Source organism: Neolamprologus multifasciatus, chromosome 11, assembly GCF_963576455.1.
Source record: "Neolamprologus multifasciatus chromosome 11, fNeoMul1.2, whole genome shotgun sequence".
Lineage (NCBI taxonomy): Eukaryota > Metazoa > Chordata > Actinopteri > Cichliformes > Cichlidae > Neolamprologus > Neolamprologus multifasciatus.
The window spans coordinates 22,548,636-22,569,465 of record NC_140449.1 but is presented as its reverse complement, the minus strand read 5'-3'; the positions used below and the strand labels follow the sequence as shown (position 1 = coordinate 22,569,465).

General features: G+C 40.0%; 4 protein-coding genes and 1 long non-coding RNA gene across 6 annotated transcripts; 2 read left to right on the top strand and 3 right to left on the bottom strand.

The window, feature by feature from the left end:
* Nucleotides 1-572: 572 nt before the first annotated feature.
* Nucleotides 573-6,596, bottom strand: nop2 (NOP2 nucleolar protein homolog (yeast)). The gene is made up of 16 exons (XM_085176514.1): nt 6,461-6,596; nt 5,916-6,043; nt 5,778-5,820; nt 5,634-5,698; nt 4,290-4,630; nt 3,815-4,028; nt 3,523-3,722; nt 3,263-3,352; nt 2,614-2,701; nt 2,374-2,514; nt 2,147-2,286; nt 1,965-2,054; nt 1,737-1,859; nt 1,547-1,644; nt 1,332-1,468; nt 573-1,239 (listed from the first exon to the last, which is right to left on the bottom strand). Exons 2-16 carry the CDS (start codon nt 6,019-6,021, stop codon nt 815-817), a joined length of 2,301 nt encoding a protein of 766 aa, XP_085032640.1. The 5' UTR covers nt 6,022-6,043; nt 6,461-6,596; the 3' UTR covers nt 573-814.
* A 141-nt stretch (nt 6,597-6,737) lies between these two features.
* Nucleotides 6,738-9,847, top strand: emg1 (EMG1 N1-specific pseudouridine methyltransferase). Its single transcript, XM_085176528.1, has 5 exons — nt 6,738-6,955; nt 7,095-7,196; nt 8,848-8,989; nt 9,150-9,355; nt 9,457-9,847. Exons 1-5 carry the CDS (start codon nt 6,806-6,808, stop codon nt 9,568-9,570), a joined length of 714 nt encoding a protein of 237 aa, XP_085032654.1. The 5' UTR covers nt 6,738-6,805; the 3' UTR covers nt 9,571-9,847.
* A 1,050-nt stretch (nt 9,848-10,897) lies between these two features.
* Nucleotides 10,898-12,795, bottom strand: LOC146508443 (uncharacterized). Its single transcript, XM_085176526.1, has 3 exons — nt 12,439-12,795; nt 11,660-11,952; nt 10,898-11,470 (listed from the first exon to the last, which is right to left on the bottom strand). The coding sequence occupies exons 1-3, from the start codon at nt 12,674-12,676 to the stop codon at nt 10,940-10,942; spliced, it is 1,062 nt and encodes a 353-aa protein (XP_085032652.1). The 5' UTR covers nt 12,677-12,795; the 3' UTR covers nt 10,898-10,939.
* A 619-nt stretch (nt 12,796-13,414) lies between these two features.
* kel (Kell metallo-endopeptidase (Kell blood group)) lies at nt 13,415-20,817 on the bottom strand. The gene is made up of 18 exons (XM_085176515.1): nt 20,382-20,817; nt 19,156-19,333; nt 18,792-19,067; nt 18,545-18,666; nt 17,873-18,031; nt 17,697-17,768; nt 17,407-17,595; nt 16,761-16,921; nt 16,555-16,672; nt 16,370-16,465; nt 16,189-16,287; nt 16,025-16,102; nt 14,822-14,928; nt 14,660-14,749; nt 14,505-14,572; nt 14,253-14,413; nt 14,075-14,164; nt 13,415-13,985 (listed from the first exon to the last, which is right to left on the bottom strand). The coding sequence occupies exons 1-18, from the start codon at nt 20,400-20,402 to the stop codon at nt 13,839-13,841; spliced, it is 2,232 nt and encodes a 743-aa protein (XP_085032641.1). The 5' UTR covers nt 20,403-20,817; the 3' UTR covers nt 13,415-13,838.
* On the top strand, nt 14,251-19,794 carry LOC146508442 (uncharacterized). 2 transcript variants are annotated; one of them, XR_014876712.1, is made up of 4 exons: nt 14,251-14,357; nt 14,664-14,735; nt 14,838-14,950; nt 16,350-19,794. It is a non-coding gene; the product is annotated as an uncharacterized LOC146508442 (long non-coding RNA). The 2 variants fall into 2 exon arrangements; XR_014876711.1 differs by having other exon boundaries at nt 14,664-14,950.
* Nucleotides 20,818-20,830: the final 13 nt, after the last annotated feature.

Below are 20,830 nucleotides of genomic sequence, written 5' to 3'. Positions count from 1 at the left end.
TAAATGAAATGTGAAATTACAACACATATTACAAGAAATTTCTTTATATTTTCTGAAAATGTGAAATAGATGCAGCAATTTATTGGAACACATGTAAACATAAGTGGTGATGATCTGAACCAAAAATTTCAAATTTGGATTTGTGAGTCTGTAAGACCTGTTTCCACTGATTTTCAGTCCAGTTCTTGTCTAATTTGGCATACCTCAGCTTTTTCCCCATTTCCCTTCTTTAGACAATGGAACGGTGACCGTCAAGAACTGCTGAGACTTCTGATGCCCCTTCAGCAAACAGATGGATTCAGATGGACCTCTCCTTTCCCAAGTCAAGTCTTTTCTGGATTTGTTACAGTTTTTTTAAACACTGTTCATCTGCTGTAGATTTTTTTATACCCACCACTCCTCCATTTGTCCAATTTCCTCAAATTTTTTTTAAGGACACACTGCACATTGCGCTAAAATAAGTTTTTAACAAGCATTTTGAGAATAATCTGATATGTTTGGACACAACACTGTTTCATCCTTTGAGTTAGGTGCCTTTTTTGTGTGTGAATGACTCATAGGTCAGTATTAAGTGTTCTTAAAAGATTTATTTCTCACAGGATTATGGAAAGCATTGAATCTGTATACAGAAATAAAAAAAGAAAGCTCCAGCTTTAGTAGGAGCATTGTTTGTGAGTCCAATCATCAGCACGCAACCATGTTACAATCACGTTTGACACAATTGCTGCACAAACAGAGCAGCTTCATCAGACAGAGGTGGATCCAGGTGCGTAACGAAGCTTTAATATAATCCAAACATGCATTTAACACACTGTCACTCGGCGTTTTGTTTTTGCAACATGTGCTTCAACTTGTTGAATTTATTCTTCCCCATCCTGTTCTTGGCCTTAATGAGTGTTTTCCTCTTTGTGGCCTGCTTTTTCTCAAACCTGCTTCCTTCCTTTGTGTCAGCTTTTGATGCTTTACCATCATCTGTTGCCTTCTTGGCTTCTGTGCCCTTCACAGTTTCTCCATCCATCTTGGCGACTTTTGCCTTTTTTGGTCCAGTATGCAACTCTTTTTTGACTTGTGAGTTGATGATTGCCTTTTTCGTGACTGCTGTTCCATTGGCTTTGTTTTCCTGCTTCAGGCCGCCTGCCTTGTTGAGGACAGTCTTCTTTGTCTTGTCGCTCTTGGACCTTTTCTCTTCAGGAGCTTCTGTGGCCGCTGTCGTCTCAGGAGCTTCTGCCTTGTCATCTTCTACAACAACAACAAAGACAGATGTTTAGTTAGTGATAAAAGGGAAAATATCATGATAAACGTAGACATGAAGCTATGACAAAAGCTCTTACCATTCCCTGGTGGTGCAGTTGGAATAATGTTGGAGAACTTCTTCAGCTTGGCCACAAAGAATCCATCCATGTTGTGGGAGTGAGGGTAAAATCGTCGCGTGAGTCGCAGAGTTGGATGGAATCTGAACTTTTTGAAACTAAAAGAAGGAAAATATTCATGTTTTATTCAATTTCTTACTTGCTCCTAAAATAATAACACTGGTTATCCAACTTACTTGGTGAAGCCTTCCTTGCCAAAGTCGAGTCCTGTGGGAACTAATTTGACGTTTCTTTTCTTTAAAGCGTAGTCTACCACCCATTCATTCTCCTCCACCTAGTTGAAAATAATGCAATCACTTACCAAGCTCGTCTGATATTTACTATGTTTGTACATAAATTTGGTAGAAATTCAGAGTTTCCACATACAGTTATTGAACACGTGCAGTAGACCACATATCCTCCCGATGGGGAATCAGCATTGACCGAGTCGATGGCAGACAGAATCAATTCTTTCTGCAAGTGAGCACAACGATTGATATCCACCTCATCCTGTCAGTGAACAGAAGGGCAAAAAGAAAAGTATTAGCACACTACTTAAAGCAAACAGACGTGTGTGTATATAAAGACAGAAAAAGTTTCTTTTTTGGTTTTTACCTTGCTCGTCTTCACAGCTGGATCTTTAGCAATGACTCCTGTGCCTGAGCAGGGTGCATCAAGCAGCACTCTATCAAACCCACCCATGACCTTAAAGCAGAATTCCAACAGGTCAAAACATTGGAACTGTAATAAGGCTTAACCCCACAGATATTGGTGATCTACACATTTAGACAGGATACCTTTGGGAACTCTCTGCCATCATAGTTGCAGACCACAGTGTTGGTGACCCCCAGACGGTGGATGTTTCCCACCACACTCTTCAGTCTTTCAGCATTGGCATCATTAGCCACTATTACCCCTGTGTTTCTCATCAGCTGAGCTAAGGGTGAGAACATCTGCATAAGGACTCCACTATTTTTAAGGGTGAAATGACAACATAATTAGCATTAAAGGTAATACATCTTACCAATATAGGTAGTCTTTCCTCCTGGAGCTGAGCTCATGTCCAACACCAACTCTCCCTCCTGTGGAGACAGCGCCATGACTGGCAAAAAGCTGGAGGCTCCTTGGAGCATGTAATGACCGGCCAGATACTCCGGAGTTGCACCTAGTTAACATGTAAAGAAGCTGCAGTCATACTCAGATATTCCCCAGTTAGCATCCTTAATTGCTTAAGTTGGTCACTTACATAACTTTTGAAACCTACCTATAGGTACTGAGGAGTCATAGATAACCAAACCCACTTTAGACCATTTCCCCAGTGGATCAAGGTTCACTCCTCTGTTGATTAAAGCCTAAACAAGGAAAAGCACAAACAAGTGAATTCAATATGTAAAGACTTGAGTTTCCTCCTGTCATTTAAGTAGTTTTTCCTTTTATGACAACTTGGTGAGTGTTTGAGAAGTTGGCCCCTCCCACAATAAGTTTGACCGGAGGCCTATGGCACCGCTCCCTCTGTGCAACAGATTTTAACCTAGCAACCAACATCCAGCAACCAAGTATCAACCAGGCAGGGGATGCACATTTCTCCCTGATCACATTGGCAGATGTCAATGACTGCTTTTTAGGCTTGTGAGACTTTGCTTCTTAACTCCATAATCAACAGTAAATCCACATATAATATATATGTAATATTCTACAGATCTTCTTCTGAAAATGCTAACCTAAGTACAGAATTCTTCATCCTGGCTGCCAAATTTTTGTTCAACAAAAACAATTCTATATCACAACAGATACAATCTTTAAAGCAATAAACTACAAAATAGCTAACAGTCATGACACACATTATGAATTTTAACTTGTTAAAACATTCTAAATGCCAATTTTGTCCATGTCTCTTAAGATCAGGCACCTACCTGTGCAAGGTCCCGCCTCCTTGTTTTCAGTGTATTGGTTCGAATAGTGACAGGTCTATGAATTTCATTGGCCTCGAGGAAATCAACCAGCTGTAAGGCAGAATGAAAATATAATGTTTGAAGTCAAATACATATTCTCAGCTAGACCTTGCATGTTTAAATCAATGCATACATGAATTCTTTTAAATCAGGATTTAATGAAAAAACATACAAACAAGCCCAAAAAAACAAACCAAAACCATGCACGGAAGAAAACACACCTCTGAAAGAGGGAATAGGTCCATAAATTTTTCAATGAGGAACTCGTTGTAGCTGTAATAGGTGCAGAGATCTTTTTTCAGAAGTGAGATGTAATCTGCTCGGTCTTTCCCCTCCTCTCTTTTTGTTGAGAAATTGCACAGGAGGTCAATGTTGTCCTTTATCCGCTGATAGATTGCCTTCAGGTCTAGAGGCAGAAGTCCTAGAAAATGTGGACCAAAAAAATCAGAAAATCAGAGAATTTCTTTTTGCATATTTGCTACTTTAAAAGACAAAAACTTCACAGAAACTCACCCTCCTCTGGTTTAGGAAGCCTGAATTTATCTTCTTCGTCAATGTTTGTTTTTAGTTCATCTTCCTCATCCATGTCAGCATCAGATTCCTGTTCCTCCTCCTCCTCCTCGTCATCATCCTCCTCCTCTTCATCATCGTCATCTTCATCACTATCAGGAGCCTTGGACTTTTTCTGCTTTTTTTCTTTCTTGGCTGCGCGTTCAATGGGAAGAAGCTGGAGGTAGAAAAAAAAAACAGCTCTAAGTTAACCAGCCTCTGTTACAATGTTCTCTTAAAAATGTAACTGTAATAAGGCCTAGTGCCACTGAAAACAGAATACTCTCCCGATTTTGTAGCTCATAAGTGAACATTTTCTAATAAAATGAGGCTTCAAACTTCACATTTCCAGGCTGGAAGAATATTTCGTTTCAGCTTCTGAATAAAACTAAAAAAAAAAAAATGAAAAAGGGTAAAAAAGGTTAGAAAGAGCACATACATCCTCTCCATCGCTGTCATCTTCTGCTGCTTCATCGCTGTCATCCTGAACGCCATAGTCATCAACCATGTCATCATCATCATCATTGCCTTCATCATCATCATCGCCTTCATCATCATCATCCTCATCATCATTGTCGTCGTCGTCATCATCTTCGGCCTCCTCTTTTTTCACTCCTTTTACACCCTTCTTCTGCTGATCTTTCTTTTCTACAACCTTTTCTTCCTCATCATCATCTTCTTCTTCCCAGTGTTCATCACTGTCATCCTCACTTTCTTGTTCATCAATCTTGCGCTTCCTCTTTGACGGTTTCAACCATTTGCTGTTCTCATCTGTGAACCCTTTAGGGAGAAAGAAAGAAAGAAAAAACAGTAAATATATGTGTATTTATTCGTTTATTTCCTTGACATTTAAGGGTCTTAAATGTCACGAGCTGAAATCATGACACATACAAGATGCATTAATAATCAATATCCATCCATCACTTCCTCCATTCCCTTTCGGTTATCCTATTCAGGATTGTGAGTGGACTGACGACTGGACCAAGCTGTTAGCAAGCCAGCCGAGAGATGCAAGCTCAAAAGCCTCTGGATAGCTCCAGGACCTCTTCCCAGTGGAACGGGCTTGAAACAACTCACTTAGGAGGTGCCAAAGAGTCTTTCTGGTGAGATGCCCTAACCACTTCAACTAGCTTTTTTCCATGTGCAGGAATAATGGCTCCACTCAAAGCCCCTCCTGAATGACCAACCTCCTCATCGGAAACTTTAAGGATGAGTCCAGACAGCCTTCAAAATGAGTTCATTTCTGCTGGTTATATCAGCAATCTTATTCTTTAAGTTACTACCCAAAGCTCACACAACAGTAAACCAGTACAGGAGCTGCATAACTGCTAACGCACCAATACTTCTGCTAGTCTCCTGCTCCTGTCTCCCTTCACTCATGAACAAAATTCTGAGATACTTAACAAACCAGTTTCAGTAACTTGGGATTAGACTAACAAGGCCACCTCCTGATCCCTCCTTCAGGGGGTGAGACCCAAGAGGACGAACAGCAGATGCTGCCAACGAGCCGCGGAAACCCCAACCTGGGTGAAGTAAAATGTTTCAATCCTTGTTTTTCCATAGAAGGCTATATAAATCACATTTAGTCTTGCTGTTCACCTTGGACCATTATCCCTTGCCAATATTCCCATAATTGCCCTTGATAATCAATAATAAACAACTACTTACATAGCTGTAATGATACTGGAGAAGGATGGTCCATCAAAACAACAATTTCATGCTTGCATCTGGGCAAATATTTAAATCATGCATTGACCAGACTGAGCAAAAGTTAATTGTTTACCTTTCTTAGGCTTTTCCTCAGCAACATCTTTGGGCTTTTTCAAACTCTGGATTCTCTTTGCAGCTCTGAAACATTTTAACATGAATTAGGAGCTTGTAAACACATTTGTTTTATGTCATGTGACATCCTCAGTCCACCTCTTACCTTTTTCTGGCTCTACTTGAGAGACGTTTTGATCCAGTGTCCTCTGCAAAGATTAAATATAAAAAATAACACAATGTTGACAGCGTGTTTTACTAAACCTCCAAAACAGAAACTTTTGACTTGGAAAGGGATAGTTACCATCAGTTATAAACTTGGCCAACTCTGTCTCTGCTCCCTGCTGCTTCCGGGTTTTTTTACCCGGACCTTTCTTCAACTTCTTGGAGGGATCCAACTTCCGACCCATGATTTCCTTCTACACAGACAGTCTGAAAAAGAAAACACAGCAAGAGTGTTTTAAAACCCTAAACAAAAACAAAAAATACAGTATATGTGAAAGAGAGGAGCGTCACTGAAGAAAAAAAAGTAAAACAGTGTTTAAATTATGTAGTGTTACAGAGAGGGTCTCTTTACTGTTGAAACAGTAATAAATATGTTTGGTTATAACAAATGATAAATCGTTTATTACTATTTCTCCCACTTCATCTGCTGGGGATTAAACTGTTTAATTATTAATGTATGATCAGACTGTTATCAAACAGCCTCGTTAAAAACTTGTGACCAGTTTCACAGCCATTACCTGACCGCAGTTTTAAAAAGTATACTCTTACAACTCAAAGCTTATCGCCACTGAACCGCTCTTTAGCTGCAGCGCGAATCGCAGCATTGATTCTTCAAATACTCACCAATAAACCGGATACTTTAAGGTCCACAGACACTAATTATAGTGTGATTGTGGAGCGATGCAGGACGAAAATTCTACACGTGAAATTTCCTTCAACACGTTGTAGCGTGACATCCGGCGCACAATAGTGACGAAAGGGTGGCGCGCGCAGAACGAAGGCGCTGAGAAAACACGTTTTATTTTATTAACATAAAACTGTCTGATTTTTACCACATAATTACATATTCAAAATCTATCTACCTTCATAAAAACCCCACAAATGACATTTTTATTGCAATACACTCACTTGTGAACGCGCACCTCTGTAGTGACGTGTAATTCCTGCGACAGTCCAGAGGAAGGCATCATGGCGGCGGGTAATGGGAAGAAGCGTGGTCTTGAACATTTGGACGAATATGAACCTAAACCAGCCAAACATCTCCGCAGCCTGCACGACCGCATGGCGGAGAGGAGGCTGGTGGTTATTCTGGAGGGAGCGTCGTTAGAGACGGTGAAGGTAAGGCGCTAAGGAGCTGTCTGCGCGTTGTTGTGATGCAACCCCTACCCGTTTTTAGTGGAAGTGACGCCAACAACGATGCTTAATAATAACTTAAGGCGAGTTAATACATGCTTTTGGCTTGTTTTTCATATTCCAGGTCGGGAAAACGTTTGAGCTGTTAAATTGCGACCAACACAAAAATATGATCATCAAAAGTGGAAGAGATCCCGGAAAAATAAGACCAGATATCACACATCAGGTAAACACTCATTCCTCAATAATAATGTACAGCCTTATTCGTCACTTGTGTTTGTCAGTCTGTCACAGTTAACCAGAGTGGAGTTTCATTGCATTTAAGTCAATTATCTTATTGATTTTATGATTAGAAGTCCATTTTAGGTGTCAGGAGAATCAACTCACAATTCAGAAATATCACAATAGGTTGCTGGGATTAACAAAAGTATCATGATACTGATAATAAAGAAGATGCAAAGAATAGAGGGAGTGAAGGTGGATGAGTTGAAATACCTTGGGTCAACCAAAGCAACAGGCAGCAGCACACCAGAGAGGTGAAGAAGAGTGTGCAGACACAGTGGGGTGGGTGGAGATGAGCGTGAGGGGTTATTTGTGACAGAAGGATAGCAATGAGAATAAAAGGGAAGGTTTACAAATCCGTAGAGGAGAACAGATAGTGGCTACATTAGACAAAGGATGTTGAATATGTGATGCAGAGGGTTGGTGTGACACAGGGGTGAAATGGAAGATGATCTGTTGTGATAGCACCTGAAGAGAGAAGAGATTTTGTGCCAACGGCACACCAAAGGGCAAGCAAAATAATTTCAAGCTATGGCTGTATTCGTATTTTCAAAAAATCCCATGGAACACATCTGAAAAAAGCCTTTTAATTATGTCTTATCAGATAAAAGCATGTTTGATAGCGCAGTACTGAGCATCAAGCCTGTCATTTAGTTTTAGTTTATTCTGCATTTAAAAAGTAATCTGGGGAGCAATCCTCCCCCAGTATGAATCAAAGCGCTAAAAGAGCATATTCAAATCTTTTTCTCTCTTTCTGTTTTTTTGCGTAGCATGGTTTCTGGGATCTAACGCTTTCCAGAAGTCCCCTTTAGAAATAAATAGATCCTTATGATTACTTTTTAGTGCTCCTTACTCTGGTACTTATTGTATGCACAGTATTGTGGTCTTAATTCATATTAATTTGTCTTAGTCTGTGATATTTATGATCTGTGACATATTAGTTTTTTTTAATAGTTACAGAAATACGGTATCATTGACTCAACATCCCTAACATCTGGACCTGCTCAAATCCTACTACTTAGGAACTATTACAGTGTAACTGAGGGACAAAAACAAAACCAGCATGTTTCATTAGCTGACTTTTGACACTACTGCATCAGTAATATTTCACTAATCTGAATAGTGCACATATATGACAGTATAGTATGAATAAAAAGTACTAAGTAGTGTAAGAATAACATGAAGTAGTGTAAGAAGTACTTTAGGAACAAAAAAACTAAAAAACTATCAAAAATAAAAGTAGGACTATAGACATGAGCCGCTTTTGTGCACATTTTATTGAGACAGGGATATGTACATGATTGTGAGTCAGTTGCCTTTTGTTTGTATTGTAATACCTACCTACCTGAACTTCTTATATCTTGGCCTAACACTTCATAAGGAAACTGAAAAATGAAATAAAATACTTTGCAGGCAATCTGAAACTAAATTGTAAAATTAAATTTAAATAAAAATCAATACATCAAGTCTGAAATTGAACTAGTGTTTTTTTATTATTTATCCTTTATGTATGTGTTTTCTTATATAGCGCTTAGTGGCATGTTTGTGATGAAGGGCTGTATGAATGGTTTTAACTTTGAATTGTGTATTCCCAGTGTTTGCTCATGCTGATGGACAGTCCGTTGAACAGGGCGGGGCTGTTGCAGGTTTACATCCACACAGAGAAAAACGCTTTAATCGAGATCAACCCACAGACCCGCATCCCAAGAACATTCACACGTTTCTGTGGCCTTATGGGTAAACTATAACTGTTATTTTTTCTGCATGGATAATACACATACTGATCATGCTGTAGGCATTGTACTTAAGAGTCTTATTCCCATGTGTTCTGGCTTTAAGTGAGCCTTCACTCCATTACTGTTCTCCTAATTCTTCTTTCTTCTTTTTACTTTCTTAGTTCAGCTGCTGCACAAGCTGAGTGTCAGGGCTGCTGATGGTCCTCAGAAGCTCCTGAGGATGATTAAAAATCCAGTGTCTGATCACCTACCTCCCGGCTGCCCTCGTATCAGCACCTCCTTCTCTTCAGGAGAGGCCGTGTGCCCACGGACTTTGGTACCAGAGGGACCAGCTGCAGTGGTGATTGGAGCATTCGCACATGGAGCGGTGAGAAATATATTGAGGCATTCTCTTTTACCGACTCTTTTAGTCTGTTACAGTTATGTCAAATACTTCTTGTGTGTTACTGATGTCTCTGTCCTTATTAGGTTAACGTGGACTACACAGAGAAGACAGTGTCCATCAGTAACTACCCCCTGTCTGCAGCACTGACCTGTGCCAAGATGTGCTCTGCCTTTGAGGAGGTGTGGGGCATCCTGTGACAGATAAAAAAGTGCTGATGCTGACTGGAAAGAGACAGTTGTCTATATGGACTTTATTTCAGTGCACTAGAAATACTGGACTGAGTGTCCACTGATGCCCAATGTTCTATCCTGCTATACACTGTCCTGTATATGTATTCGATGCCATGTGAGCACCATGTGGAAGATACATTGGTTCCTTTTCCATGCAGGAGCATGGCAGTTATTTTTATACCAGTATCAATTGCAGTTTTGATTATGGATTGTTGTAGTTACATTAAAATGTGTGACTAAATAACGACTGCTCTTGATTTGTGCAAAGAGTTCACACATAGACAACCATAAACTACAAGATGGACATCGCTACTGTGATGTCACCCACTGATTTATAAAGTCCTGCTTCGAAGCATCAAGATAATGTAATGAGAGACAGAATTGACTGTGAAACCGCGATACCAGAAAAATACTCCTTTCTGAAATGATCACAGTTTGACAAACGGACATAACATTTTATTCAACATGACCCAAGCCTCATGACTCAGCCCATAAACTCATCAAGATAGCATTCAGAGGTCAAGTCCAAGAGCTGTTTTGCAATTGTCTCCTAGTGAGGTTTTTCAAGTGACATCATGTGCACAATGCTTTGAGAGTCCATATTGGGTGTCATACAATCACCGGTTACTAGGGACATGTGTATTCTGCAACTGGCTGACAGTGGTTTCTCGAGGTTGCCAGCTCTCCCAGGATAAAATCAGTTGCAAAGAAGGTGCTGCACTAAAAGCACTTTGGTCTGGTTACTAACAGATTGCCATGGTTGCCTGCAGTTTTAGTTTATCTGCCAGCACTTGCCAACTACTAGTCTAGTGGTAGTAAAACTTGAAAAAATGCAACACGAAATGGCGAGTGTTTGCCTTCAGAATAAAGTTCAGCCTCAGTGCTGCAGCCAATATATTTCAAAGGGTGCAAGTTTTACTTTGAAGGTAATAAGTTCATCACTTTCATTCAAACTGCAAAAATGTGCTGCTGATCAAAGCATTCACAAGGAGGCTTATGCTGGAAATATACCTTTTTCCCTAACAACAGGTGATTGCCAGGGAGATCACTGACAGCCTGTAGGCCTGTGTGTCTGGGACTTTAGCAATCAATGTCCCAATATTGTCCACAATATTTTTGCAACCACAGGTATCGCCTCCAAGTAGCATTTAAAAGAAAGACAAGTTTCCACTGAAGCTTCACTTTTCAGAACTTGTATCTGAAAACTGTCCATGTTTTATGCGATCTATGGTGTGTACAGTGAAGTGAAGACAAAATGATATGGAAACACAAACACAACATAGAACTACGTGTATTTCAGGATGCTAAAAAGGGTTCTGTTTATTACTGTTTACCATTAAGACTCAGCCAAGCGGTAGTAGTAAGTGCATTTCCTCGATCTCAACTTTGATTTTGGAAGCCTTCGTCTTGCTTGCTTTTTATGTCGATTTTGAACTTGGTTTGGTCGGCATCTCCGAGTCTTTTGAGCCTTCCTCGGTACCTTTCGAACTCGTGCGCCCCTGTTCGTTGCAGGTCTGCGTTTCTTGCCAGCAGGTTTTGGTGATTTTCTTCCTTTGGTTGTCTTCCTTCTTTGTTTGTGTGATTTGGCTGCCGCTTTGCGAGTTTTGCGTGTTAGTTTGTGAGCTGTGACCGCCATTCTGCGAGGCTTGCGTTTTAGTTTGGGTGATCTAACTTTTCGAGGTGTTGCCCTTGTTTGGTGTGATTTGCTCTTTGGTTTGGTTTGGTTTGGCTTTAATACTCGTCTCTTTTGGTTCTCTGCTCTTTTGGGGGATTTGCTTGTTGCTGTTTTCGGAGTCAGCTTCAGCTTTGCTTTTGGCTTTGGAGTCTTCACTGGGATCGTCCTCACTTGAATTGTGTCTGTCAGCTTCTATTTTTTGGGGGGTAAAAGTTAATGTGACATGAAATTGTTTTGAGAATCTCACTGTAATACTGCAACACATGGGCAAGAAAATCACTGTTTAGCCACAATGCCAATAAGCTACATGCATAACTTTCACGCAGCAGTGCTGCATTTAGTTGAACTAATACCAGTTACCAAAGATTAAAGGTGCATTACCTTATGGTTGAGTCTGAATGATGCATTTCTTGTAGTTCGTACAAGTGTCTCGTTGTTAACCAGCCTCTTGGTCTCTATGTTCACTCGCCTGTTGTTCTTGGCCACATCATAGCCTCCAGCTGCCAGCATCTGTTTGAGTTCTGCCATGGAGATGCCGCCTCTGTGTTTGCACTGGGAAACCACACTGAGGATGAGCTGGGAGATGTGAGGCGAGGTTGGCTTTGCGGAATTTGTCTTGGGTGCATTTCCAGCCTCTGTTTGAATCTGATGCTTGAAAAGCCGGACGGGAGTCTCTGGAAAATAAATGAAAAAAAGAACATTCAAATCACAGATCAGTGTAAACTAGTTATAGTATAGTACAAATGTCTCCATCCATTCTCACTGTTGTATTTTGTTATGAACCAGCTCAATGTTCAGCATCCTTTGTCCAGTATATTCTATCCTTCCTCTGCACATGTCCAGACCCTTTCAGCCTCCCCTCTATAACTTTGTCTCCAAACTGAGCTGACCCTTTATGTACTCTAAATCTTAGCATCTTCATCAACAGTTGCTAAAATGCATAGCCCCCCCACCACCACCACCCATTTTGAACCAGGAAAGACCCTGTAAATAAATTCTGTGTCATAGTATTATTTTTTATTGTTTTAAATCTAAAGCAGATTTAAAAAATAATTAAAATCAAAGAGACATAAACTCTTAAAGTCTTAATTTGGATTAATTTAGCTAGCCTCAGCAGTTGGCTGATTAGCTTAGCTTTAGCTGAACCGTCAAGGACTCACTGGGAAGAGAAGCTTTCGCCTTTCCTGTCGCCGCATCCTGGTTAGGGATAGCTCGTTTCAGTAGTCGGCCCAAACGTTTGGCTCCTGCTTTTCCGAGGCCTTTCCCAGCTGGAGTTTTAGAAGGTCTTTCTATCTGTTTTATCACCTTCAAATGTGTGTTTTCTCCTGACTTCTGGCTCGCACAATTTCCCAGTGCACTCAGCTGCGTGGGGTTCGTAACAGTGGCTTTCCTCCGCATTTTTTGAGGTTTACACACTATTTCATAATTAAGGAAGAAATCTGAAATAACGGAAACTCCTCTACTGAGTTTCACTGACACGTATTGGTCAGAGTTTAAAATAGGAATGCTGATTTTGTGACATTTTGAAAAATAACAGTTCTTCAGTTGCTGGTCCAGAGCCTTAACTGAGTCAGGAAGTTATTCAAAAATAATTGATGGGTCCACTCAAGTATCAATAAGTAGGTTTTTTTGACTACTTTATTTTGAGTGCATGCATTTGATAAAAATAGACATTACATGACATGTACCTATAGGCGATAAAGACAAATAAATGATAGCAACAGAAATATTGGTGCCTCAGCTTCCTCTCACAGTGCAAAGACATCCCTGTCAGTTTAACTAGTCATTCTGAATTGAGTGTAACTATATTAGCCCTATGATGGACTGGAAGACTGTGAAGGGTATATGCTGCCTCTCATCTCATAAGAGTTGGAATTGCCTCCAGCACGCCCACCATCCCATCCTTGGATAAGCAGTTGGATGGAAAAGTACAATAAATACAAACACTGATTATCAGCAACATTGTTACTATGAACCTGATATTTTTAGTCACTGCATTTCAGGGCTCAAAAACACATGTTTGCTCACCTAAATGAAGCCAAATGAATTTTAAACCCACTTCCAAGTGTAACATTCTGAAGCCAAAGTCTAACTTTTGTTCAACATATTTTGTGTGTGTGTGTGTGTGTGTGTGTGTGTGTGTGTGTGTGTGTGTGTGTGTGTGTGTAAGCAACTTTGAGCATCAACATCATGGGATAAAATTTTCCCACTCATCTTGGATGATTTTATTTTAAAATAAGAGGCCATTTTTGAATTAAACTTTTACTTTTTCCACTCAAGATGGTTAAAGTTAAATGAACAAAATCATCTTTAAGTAGGAGAACTTTGTTGTTCGATCCAATGTCCCTTTTCTGGCAACTTTCATCACTGAAAGCAAAGCTGGAAACAAGGTTTCAACAGTTTTTAAAAAATGAAAACAAACAAAACTAAACCGCTCGCGCAATTATACAACATGCAGACACAACCTAACAATTACAACAAAAGCAAATACATAAGTGTGCTTTGGGTTGTAGCCTACTTATGGTAGGTACACCTTTTATGTCAAATCAGAGGAGACTCGTCAGCATGCTTGTAATGAATTCTGCTTGGTTTGAATGGAGCACTGCGGGCTTGTAGGACACAGGTTATATTTGGCACAAATGACTGTGATCAAGAAGGAGGGTTTAAAAGGCATGGAGTCACGGTATGGATCAGCTTCACAGTTAATCTGCAAATAAATCACATTACAGGGAATTACACTCGAGTGTTGCTGGGATTAAAGCAGAAAAAGAAAAGACAGTAATGACAGTACATCACCTGAGAAAAGGATCTAAAGAACAAGCGAGTATATGAGATTCCTGAGAGAGACGTGTCATTAGGCTGTTGCATTAGATTCTGATGATAAGCCTAAGAAAAAAAGGCAGATAACACGAAGACATGTAAACTTGATCTCATCCTTAAAAACAGACACTAAAGCCTGACAATGGATCCTCACCTGCAGCGCTACCTGCAGTGCAGTATACTGCACCCACACCTCCTGTTGCTGTGCTGCTGACAGCGGAAACCCTCCACCTCTGCCTGCCTTTTCTGACACTGTGAGGTAGTGAGTCCACACACATTCACCCACAGCATGCACGGTCTTACTTTGAGACGAAACTGCAGAGATAAATATACATAATATTACTAACAAAAGCAAAATGTATTTTTTGTGTAGTAAATGAAGAAGAGGAAAGTGAATCTCTATTACTGTCAGGCAGAAGCAGGTGGAGGATATCTTTAGCAACAAGGAAACCAGCTGCACCATAATTAATGGCTCTGTTTACAGAAGAAGTCCAATGCTGGAATTATTTGAAAAATACAATGGAAGGCATTTAATAGTTATTGAGTGAGTGTATGTGTTACCTAGGATACGTTGGATGGAAAAGTGGAGGTACAAACATTCCCATGGGAAAGAGGAGCTTTTTACCGAAGAGAAATGGTGTGACAGACAGTCTAAAAGAAAAGTGAAAAGATTAATGCACACTCCAGATTATTGGCAGCTATCAGCTTTAAGCTGACACTTACATATCAATATCCTCAGGCTCGGTGATCAGGACTTCAATGCGTTTCTTCTGCCACAGGGATAGAAGCTGGACATAGTTGGAGAAGAAGTTTTGGTTGCTGACTATCATCTGAAATTATAGATATTTGAAGGTCAGTGGTTTGGCTTTATTTCTACACTTTTTAATCCTTATTTTCCAAAACCAGTGATGTCAACATAGTATTTAAAAGTTGAGATTCATGGTAACAGTTTTACCATTAGTTTAATGTCATTATTGCGGCATTAACAGATTTTCTATATGATAAATAAACATTCAATTAAATTTAGTTTTATTTATATAGCACCAAATCACAACAACAGTTGCCTCAAGGCGCTTTATATTGTAAGGTAAATACCTTACAATAATATAAAGAAAACAAAGGAGACTTGGGTTCAGAGAGGAATTCTTGTTCTCGGAGATCTATGTGACGGGGGACACAGTTTAAGCTGCCACAGAGACAGTTTTTGAAATATTTGCAGCTATTCTAAGTCTACAACTACTCCTCATGATCTTTGAATCACCTGCTTTAACTATAGGCTATCTCACCTATGTTGGGAAAGTCTTTGGGGGAAATTGTGAGGTCCCTAAATATTATTCAGTGCTTGTAAAACACATGGATAAAGGGCTCACCACCCTGCAATGAACCTGGGAAACTGACCTTAGTATAGCGCTTACTGATCAGGAATCTACAGAATATTAAAAAGATGTCCAGGGAACTTAGAACAAGACTAACTTAATTCAAACTACTACACCAAATTTAGTGGTCACCACACAGATTATGCAGGGCGAACCTCATACAGACCCCCGAATGCTGGAAATGTCTGACTGGAGTGGGCACATTGACCCACATGATTTGCAGCTGTCCTAAATCACCAAAGTTTTGGACAGAGATTCACAAATTTGTTTAATCACTTTTTGCCAACACTATTAAATCTAGGGAATCCATCACCCTTCAAAAAATCTTCCACCTAATGTTGCCGAACAGGTGCAGACTGCATTGATGTTGGGGCGTAAGCTCATTATTTTCCAGTGGAGGGCCCCTTCCACACCACCTGTCACTCTGTGGTATAATAAAACTACAAACTAATAAAACTAGGGAGGCTGGCTCGACTCTCATACAGGCTACTGAATTAAGTGGCGAGTTTTCACCTGAAGTGAGATCCAAACAGATCAAATTAAAACCTACCTCTGAAAAAAGCAGGTCAAGCTTGGCTTCACTAGAGGGCTCCTTTGTAGTCCATAGTTTTGGAATTGCAGAATCAACCTGCAGAATCGTTTAACAAATATCAAACTTAAAAATCGTTTGTTTCTGAAGAAATTCAAAAAGAAAACATATTCTTCACTCATTACCTTTTCCATGACAAGCTGACGAGATGTCTGATCTGTCCACTCAAACTCATTTAGTTTGGACTTGAAGGAGTGAAAAACACTTTGAATAATCTTCTCTGCCTATTGGAGAGTTAAATAACAGATTATCAGACAGAACTTTTTCTCTCTATGTAATTCATTAGGTCTCAAGATGTCTCCTCACCTCCTTCTGTGCTGTCACTTCACTGAGAAGATGTGTGAGAACTGAGTCAAATCCTCTCTCAGTTTCCAGCACACAGTGTTTCCAGCGAGGAGCTTCCTGGTGGAAAGCCAAAATATAAAGATATTACAGTAACCAATCAATTCACAGATCCAGTTTTTCTTTTCTCTGTAGCATATTCGGCTAACCTCTTCAGTGTTACCCAAAGCCATAGAAAAGTTCTTTGCTGTTTCAAAAAATCTGGAGTCCATGGCAGGCATCAGGGTGTGCAGCAGATTGAGGACCATAAAAGTATGAAGGGGAGCGCTGAGTGGAAACAAATGACCCAGCAACAAAGATAAGCATAAAAAAAGAGAAAGGATGTGCTTGTCATTTTTATGTTACTTTACAGTACCTGTTGCTCAGTTCGGGCTTGTTCTGCCATTTGATGATGGTGTTGGACATCTGCACGATGTAGGGTAAGTTATGCAGAAGGACATCATCATCTGCGGTGAGGGGCAGGGGATGGAAAGCAGCCTGGAGGCAGCCCAACCAATCAATAGCAGGGGCTTGTCTCTGTAGGGACATTTCCATATAAAAAATACTGTCATCACATGTATCCAGACAACAGGTACTCAAAGTGTTGTTTTTTTTTAAATTAAATGTATTTATTGTTTAATTTCAGTTTAAGTGTGAGTGTGAGCATGATGATTCTCTGCCTCTATGTGCTCGCTAAGTGATGGACTGGTGACCTCTGCAGGGTATTAAGGTGTTTAGAACATACAAAAACTTGACTCAAGTTAATGTGGACCAAATCTCACTAAACACATGCGCTATAGCACCCTTACTGTACAGTCCTATTTATGTATTTGCATTTTTCTAAAATATAGTTGTCATTGTTTTTCTAGTTAATTTGTAGCTACGTTTTACTGACTAATAGTACGTACAGTATAATGGTATCATCTGTCCTCGATTTAGGTAAAACTTCTGTCTCTGCAGTATGTACAGACATTGCTTCTATCAGAAGAGCAGCACAGCACAAAGAAACGTAGATCCTTTACCTGTAGCTCTTTGATGGTCATGCGCTGGTAGAGCTGTCCTTTGGACAGGCGAGAGTCCAGGGGTGAAGATGCCACAGCAAGCTGAGAGGACAGAGAGACGAAAGATCCCACATGGATCAAGCTGCTGCTCTTCGGGGCACCCAGCAGGTCGAGGTATTGCTGACACGAGGCCAAGAAAGGACGTAGAGTCTAGATAAAAGAGACAGGACAAAAAGAAAGGCCTTAGTTGGATGGATAAATGTTCTTGTATTCATTTAAAGACATTTCCTGAATCAACAAGGATACTCAACCTCAGTTTTAGCTCTAGACTTCTCTGTCTTGCTGTTCCATTCAATTGGGATCAACAAATCAGGTTGATCAATCTGTTGGCAAAGAGGAGACTTGATTTAAAGCAAAAACACAAAGCTTACATTGCTCTGGCAGCTCTCAGAGCAGCAAAACCTAAATCCTCTTAATTCATACTAGCCTGTATGTATCTTTTGTTAATCCCACGTGCTGCTTCATAAGGGTCTTTGCCCACATAGATGTTGAAGAATGGAAAGGTATTGTAGTCTCTCATTAGCAATCCCAAGGTGGTGTTGAAATCGGTCTGATTCCACTGCCCCGATACGGCCCAGCCTCCCAGCTGCGTACGGAGAAGATACAGTGAAAAAATATTAGTAGATGAAATTGGGGAAAAAAATGTAACCAAACAGTTTGGAGTCTCCTGAACCCAAAGGGGATGTTTTTAAACTGATTGATTCTTCTGGGCAGCAGATATTGAGTGTTAAACAAGCAATTTCTGTCATTTTAGAAGGTGGAGTTTGCAAAATTTGGCAATTTTGGTCAAATTACAATTGACTAATCATTTTAGATCTTGTAGAACTACAAAGGAGACAATTCGGCTAAACTGTTTGTTTTTCTTTTTGACCTCTACTAAGTTTATGACAGAGTTATTCATGTAGTTACAGCACCTCCTGTAGGCCAACAGCCATCATTAAAAAAAACTGGTGATGGTTTCTGTTTGGTTTTTAAAATTTAATGGGATACTTTCATAATGGTAATTTAAGTAATTATGTCTTATGAGCACATATGATAACCGATGTAAGCTTAAGTGTGATTTGATAAGCTTGCTGTGTTTGGAATATGAGTATCATACTTTCTGTATGAGTGTGAGGAAGGGGTCTGCGCCAGCAGTTTCTATAGATTTTGTATCCAGACAGGAATTGTAGAATCCTTTAGTCTTCTGCACTGCTGAACTATTCATCCTGCTGTCTGTTTCTGACATACAGATCCAGAAAAAAAGAAAACCATTTAGATCATTTGGTAAGGTGGCATGCTGTATGAGGAGTCACACACAAGAGAGGACATTTAAAAAAAAATTCCCACTGAATACAGACTCATACCTAAAATCTTCTTGAGATACTGCAGCAACACAGCTTTTCTGCTCAGTGTTTTATTCTCTGTTAGTCCTCCATCTTCCTGCTTTGACTGCACAGACTTTCTTTGGTTTTCTGCATGTAAAGTCAAACCATGACTTCTTTGTCCCCTTTCACTGTCCAGCAAAAGTCTGTCTGATCCACATGTGAACAGAAAGTAATCACAGGGTTGCGTGAAGGGATCAGCAGATGTGGAGAGACGGGCTGAAGCCCACTGACAGGCAGGAGAGAGACACGGAGTAACTGCAGGAAAGAGTGAGACAAAAGTCAGACAAAATGGCAGAATTCTGAATTCATTGTCTCGTATTGGTGTGTTTTTCTGAACTCCTACCAGTGTGGAAATAGTGAGACAGATGGTTGATTAGTCCCACCATGCCAGCAAGTAAGATGCAGCTAAAGAGGAAGAGTAGCCATTTTCGATGTTTCATCCACACTGGTTTCACTCGGTGCTCGATGTTAGAGTATGACATATGCAGTCGCTGTCGGTCAGACTCGAGCTGTTGCAGGATCTGGTGGGGATAATGAGTGAGTAGTTGCAGTAGAGGGGAAGGCTGAACCCTCCCAAATTCTGGATGCAGCTAAATAGACAGATGGATCTCTCAGGTGCTGTGTCAGATCTTTACTGCCCCCCCTCTATTTCTTAAAGACAAGACTTTTAGATATTGTTTATTTTATTTTGTAATCTGCTTGTCCAGTTTTAGAAAGTCTTTTTAGGATACCCTGGACACCATGCCAATATATACCAAGTCTTTGCCTAATAGCCCTCCTGCAATCATCTTGTTAATAGAAAAAATACTGCTTTATCCCTGTGAATTCTTGTTATCTCTGACATTTGTTGTGGCTTTAACTATAGAAATGGGAACATACTTTGTGTTTTTTCAGCAGGCTATTAAGGAAATGGGCTATTTGCTAGGTTGCCTCTTTTATGCTTGAGTGATTTCTCGGCCAATTTTAAGTGACTTAAAAGAAAAAGTAGCATTGCTCTGAAAATGACAGGTACAAGGACTGGAATGAAAATAAGTTAAAAAAAAAAAAAAGCAGCCAATGGCCAAAGAAAGACCTTCAGAAAGCCTGGAGAACTATTGCTCAAGACCACTATAAATAATTACATTTATGTAAATTTGTGTCCTTGGAAACAAAATATAAAACAAGGAAGATTGACTCATTTTCGCTAATGTGTGCTAAATTGAAAGTGGTTTTAAAATAACTTTAAAAATACTTCCTTATACCCAAAGACATTCAATAGCGCAGCTGAAGTGATTTTTATTTTTCTACGTAAAAACTACTTTTAACAGTAACAATGCGTGATCGAGAGCTACACATGACATGGAATTCATTAGGTGAGTTTCATGTAATTTATTTAAGCACAATCTTTTGCACAGAGCAGTTTAAGTCTAATTTGCAAAGACAGCAGACTTCACCCTTTCAAAGTCACATTCTTTAAATATTATATTTCTTAGGCACAGTGACTTGGGCTTGTTTCCAGCAGTTACAACATACACATTAGCCTAAAACAGCTTGGTAACAACATAACCAACTTTGTTATTGAGATCTTACCTCAAGCTCTGTTTCACTCATTCTTGACTTGTGTTTTCCCAGCGTGTTACATCCTCTTTTACATGTCTACCGCCTCCTGTTCCCCCCCGTCAAATAGCTGTCATCTCAGCTATCTCTTTTCATCAGTCACTTCTCTCCTCATCTGACACTGATAAAAACCACTCTGCATGCTGCGTCTCGCTCTCCTCATCAAGCAAAGGTTCTTCTAAGCAGACAGGATGTTTTGGGATTTGTGAACTACAGTGACACCATGAATAACTCCCGTGTGAGTTATTCTATGATTCTATTCTATCCCGTGTGAGAACTATGGAACAGGGTGACTAGTTCTTCCTGGAAAGTACTCTTAAATGCATACGCACACAGGTCTGCTGTCGTCATTATCAGCGCAACATATGGCTGTTTACAACTGATAGTGCAGTCAAACTCTAGCAGTGAAGCACATTGAGGGT

Excerpts from the sequence above, each read along its gene's own strand:
- nop2 (XM_085176514.1), bottom strand. The coding sequence starts at position 6,021 with ATGGGTCGGAAGTTGGATCCCTCCAAGAAGTTGAAGAAAGGTCCGGGT. Across the intron at positions 4,029-4,289 it reads ATGACAGCGATGGAGAGGAT|CTTCTTCCCATTGAACGCGC; the intron begins GTATGTGCTCTT and ends TTCTACCTCCAG. Across the intron at positions 1,469-1,546 it reads GGCAAGGAAGGCTTCACCAA|TTTCAAAAAGTTCAGATTCC; the intron begins GTAAGTTGGATA and ends TCCTTCTTTTAG.
- emg1 (XM_085176528.1), top strand. The coding sequence starts at position 6,806 with ATGGCGGCGGGTAATGGGAAGAAGCGTGGTCTTGAACATTTGGACGAA. Across the intron at positions 6,956-7,094 it reads CGTCGTTAGAGACGGTGAAG|GTCGGGAAAACGTTTGAGCT; the intron begins GTAAGGCGCTAA and ends TTCATATTCCAG. Across the intron at positions 9,356-9,456 it reads GAGCATTCGCACATGGAGCG|GTTAACGTGGACTACACAGA; the intron begins GTGAGAAATATA and ends TGTCCTTATTAG.
- LOC146508443 (XM_085176526.1), bottom strand. The coding sequence starts at position 12,676 with ATGCGGAGGAAAGCCACTGTTACGAACCCCACGCAGCTGAGTGCACTG. Across the intron at positions 11,953-12,438 it reads GGCGAAAGCTTCTCTTCCCA|AGACTCCCGTCCGGCTTTTC; the intron begins GTGAGTCCTTGA and ends TTTATTTTCCAG. Across the intron at positions 11,471-11,659 it reads CATTCAGACTCAACCATAAG|AAGCTGACAGACACAATTCA; the intron begins GTAATGCACCTT and ends CCCAAAAAATAG.
- kel (XM_085176515.1), bottom strand. The coding sequence starts at position 20,402 with ATGAGTGAAACAGAGCTTGAG. Across the intron at positions 18,667-18,791 it reads GTATCTCAAGAAGATTTTAG|AAACAGACAGCAGGATGAAT; the intron begins GTATGAGTCTGT and ends TCTGTATGTCAG. Across the intron at positions 16,288-16,369 it reads AAGTGACAGCACAGAAGGAG|GCAGAGAAGATTATTCAAAG; the intron begins GTGAGGAGACAT and ends ACTCTCCAATAG.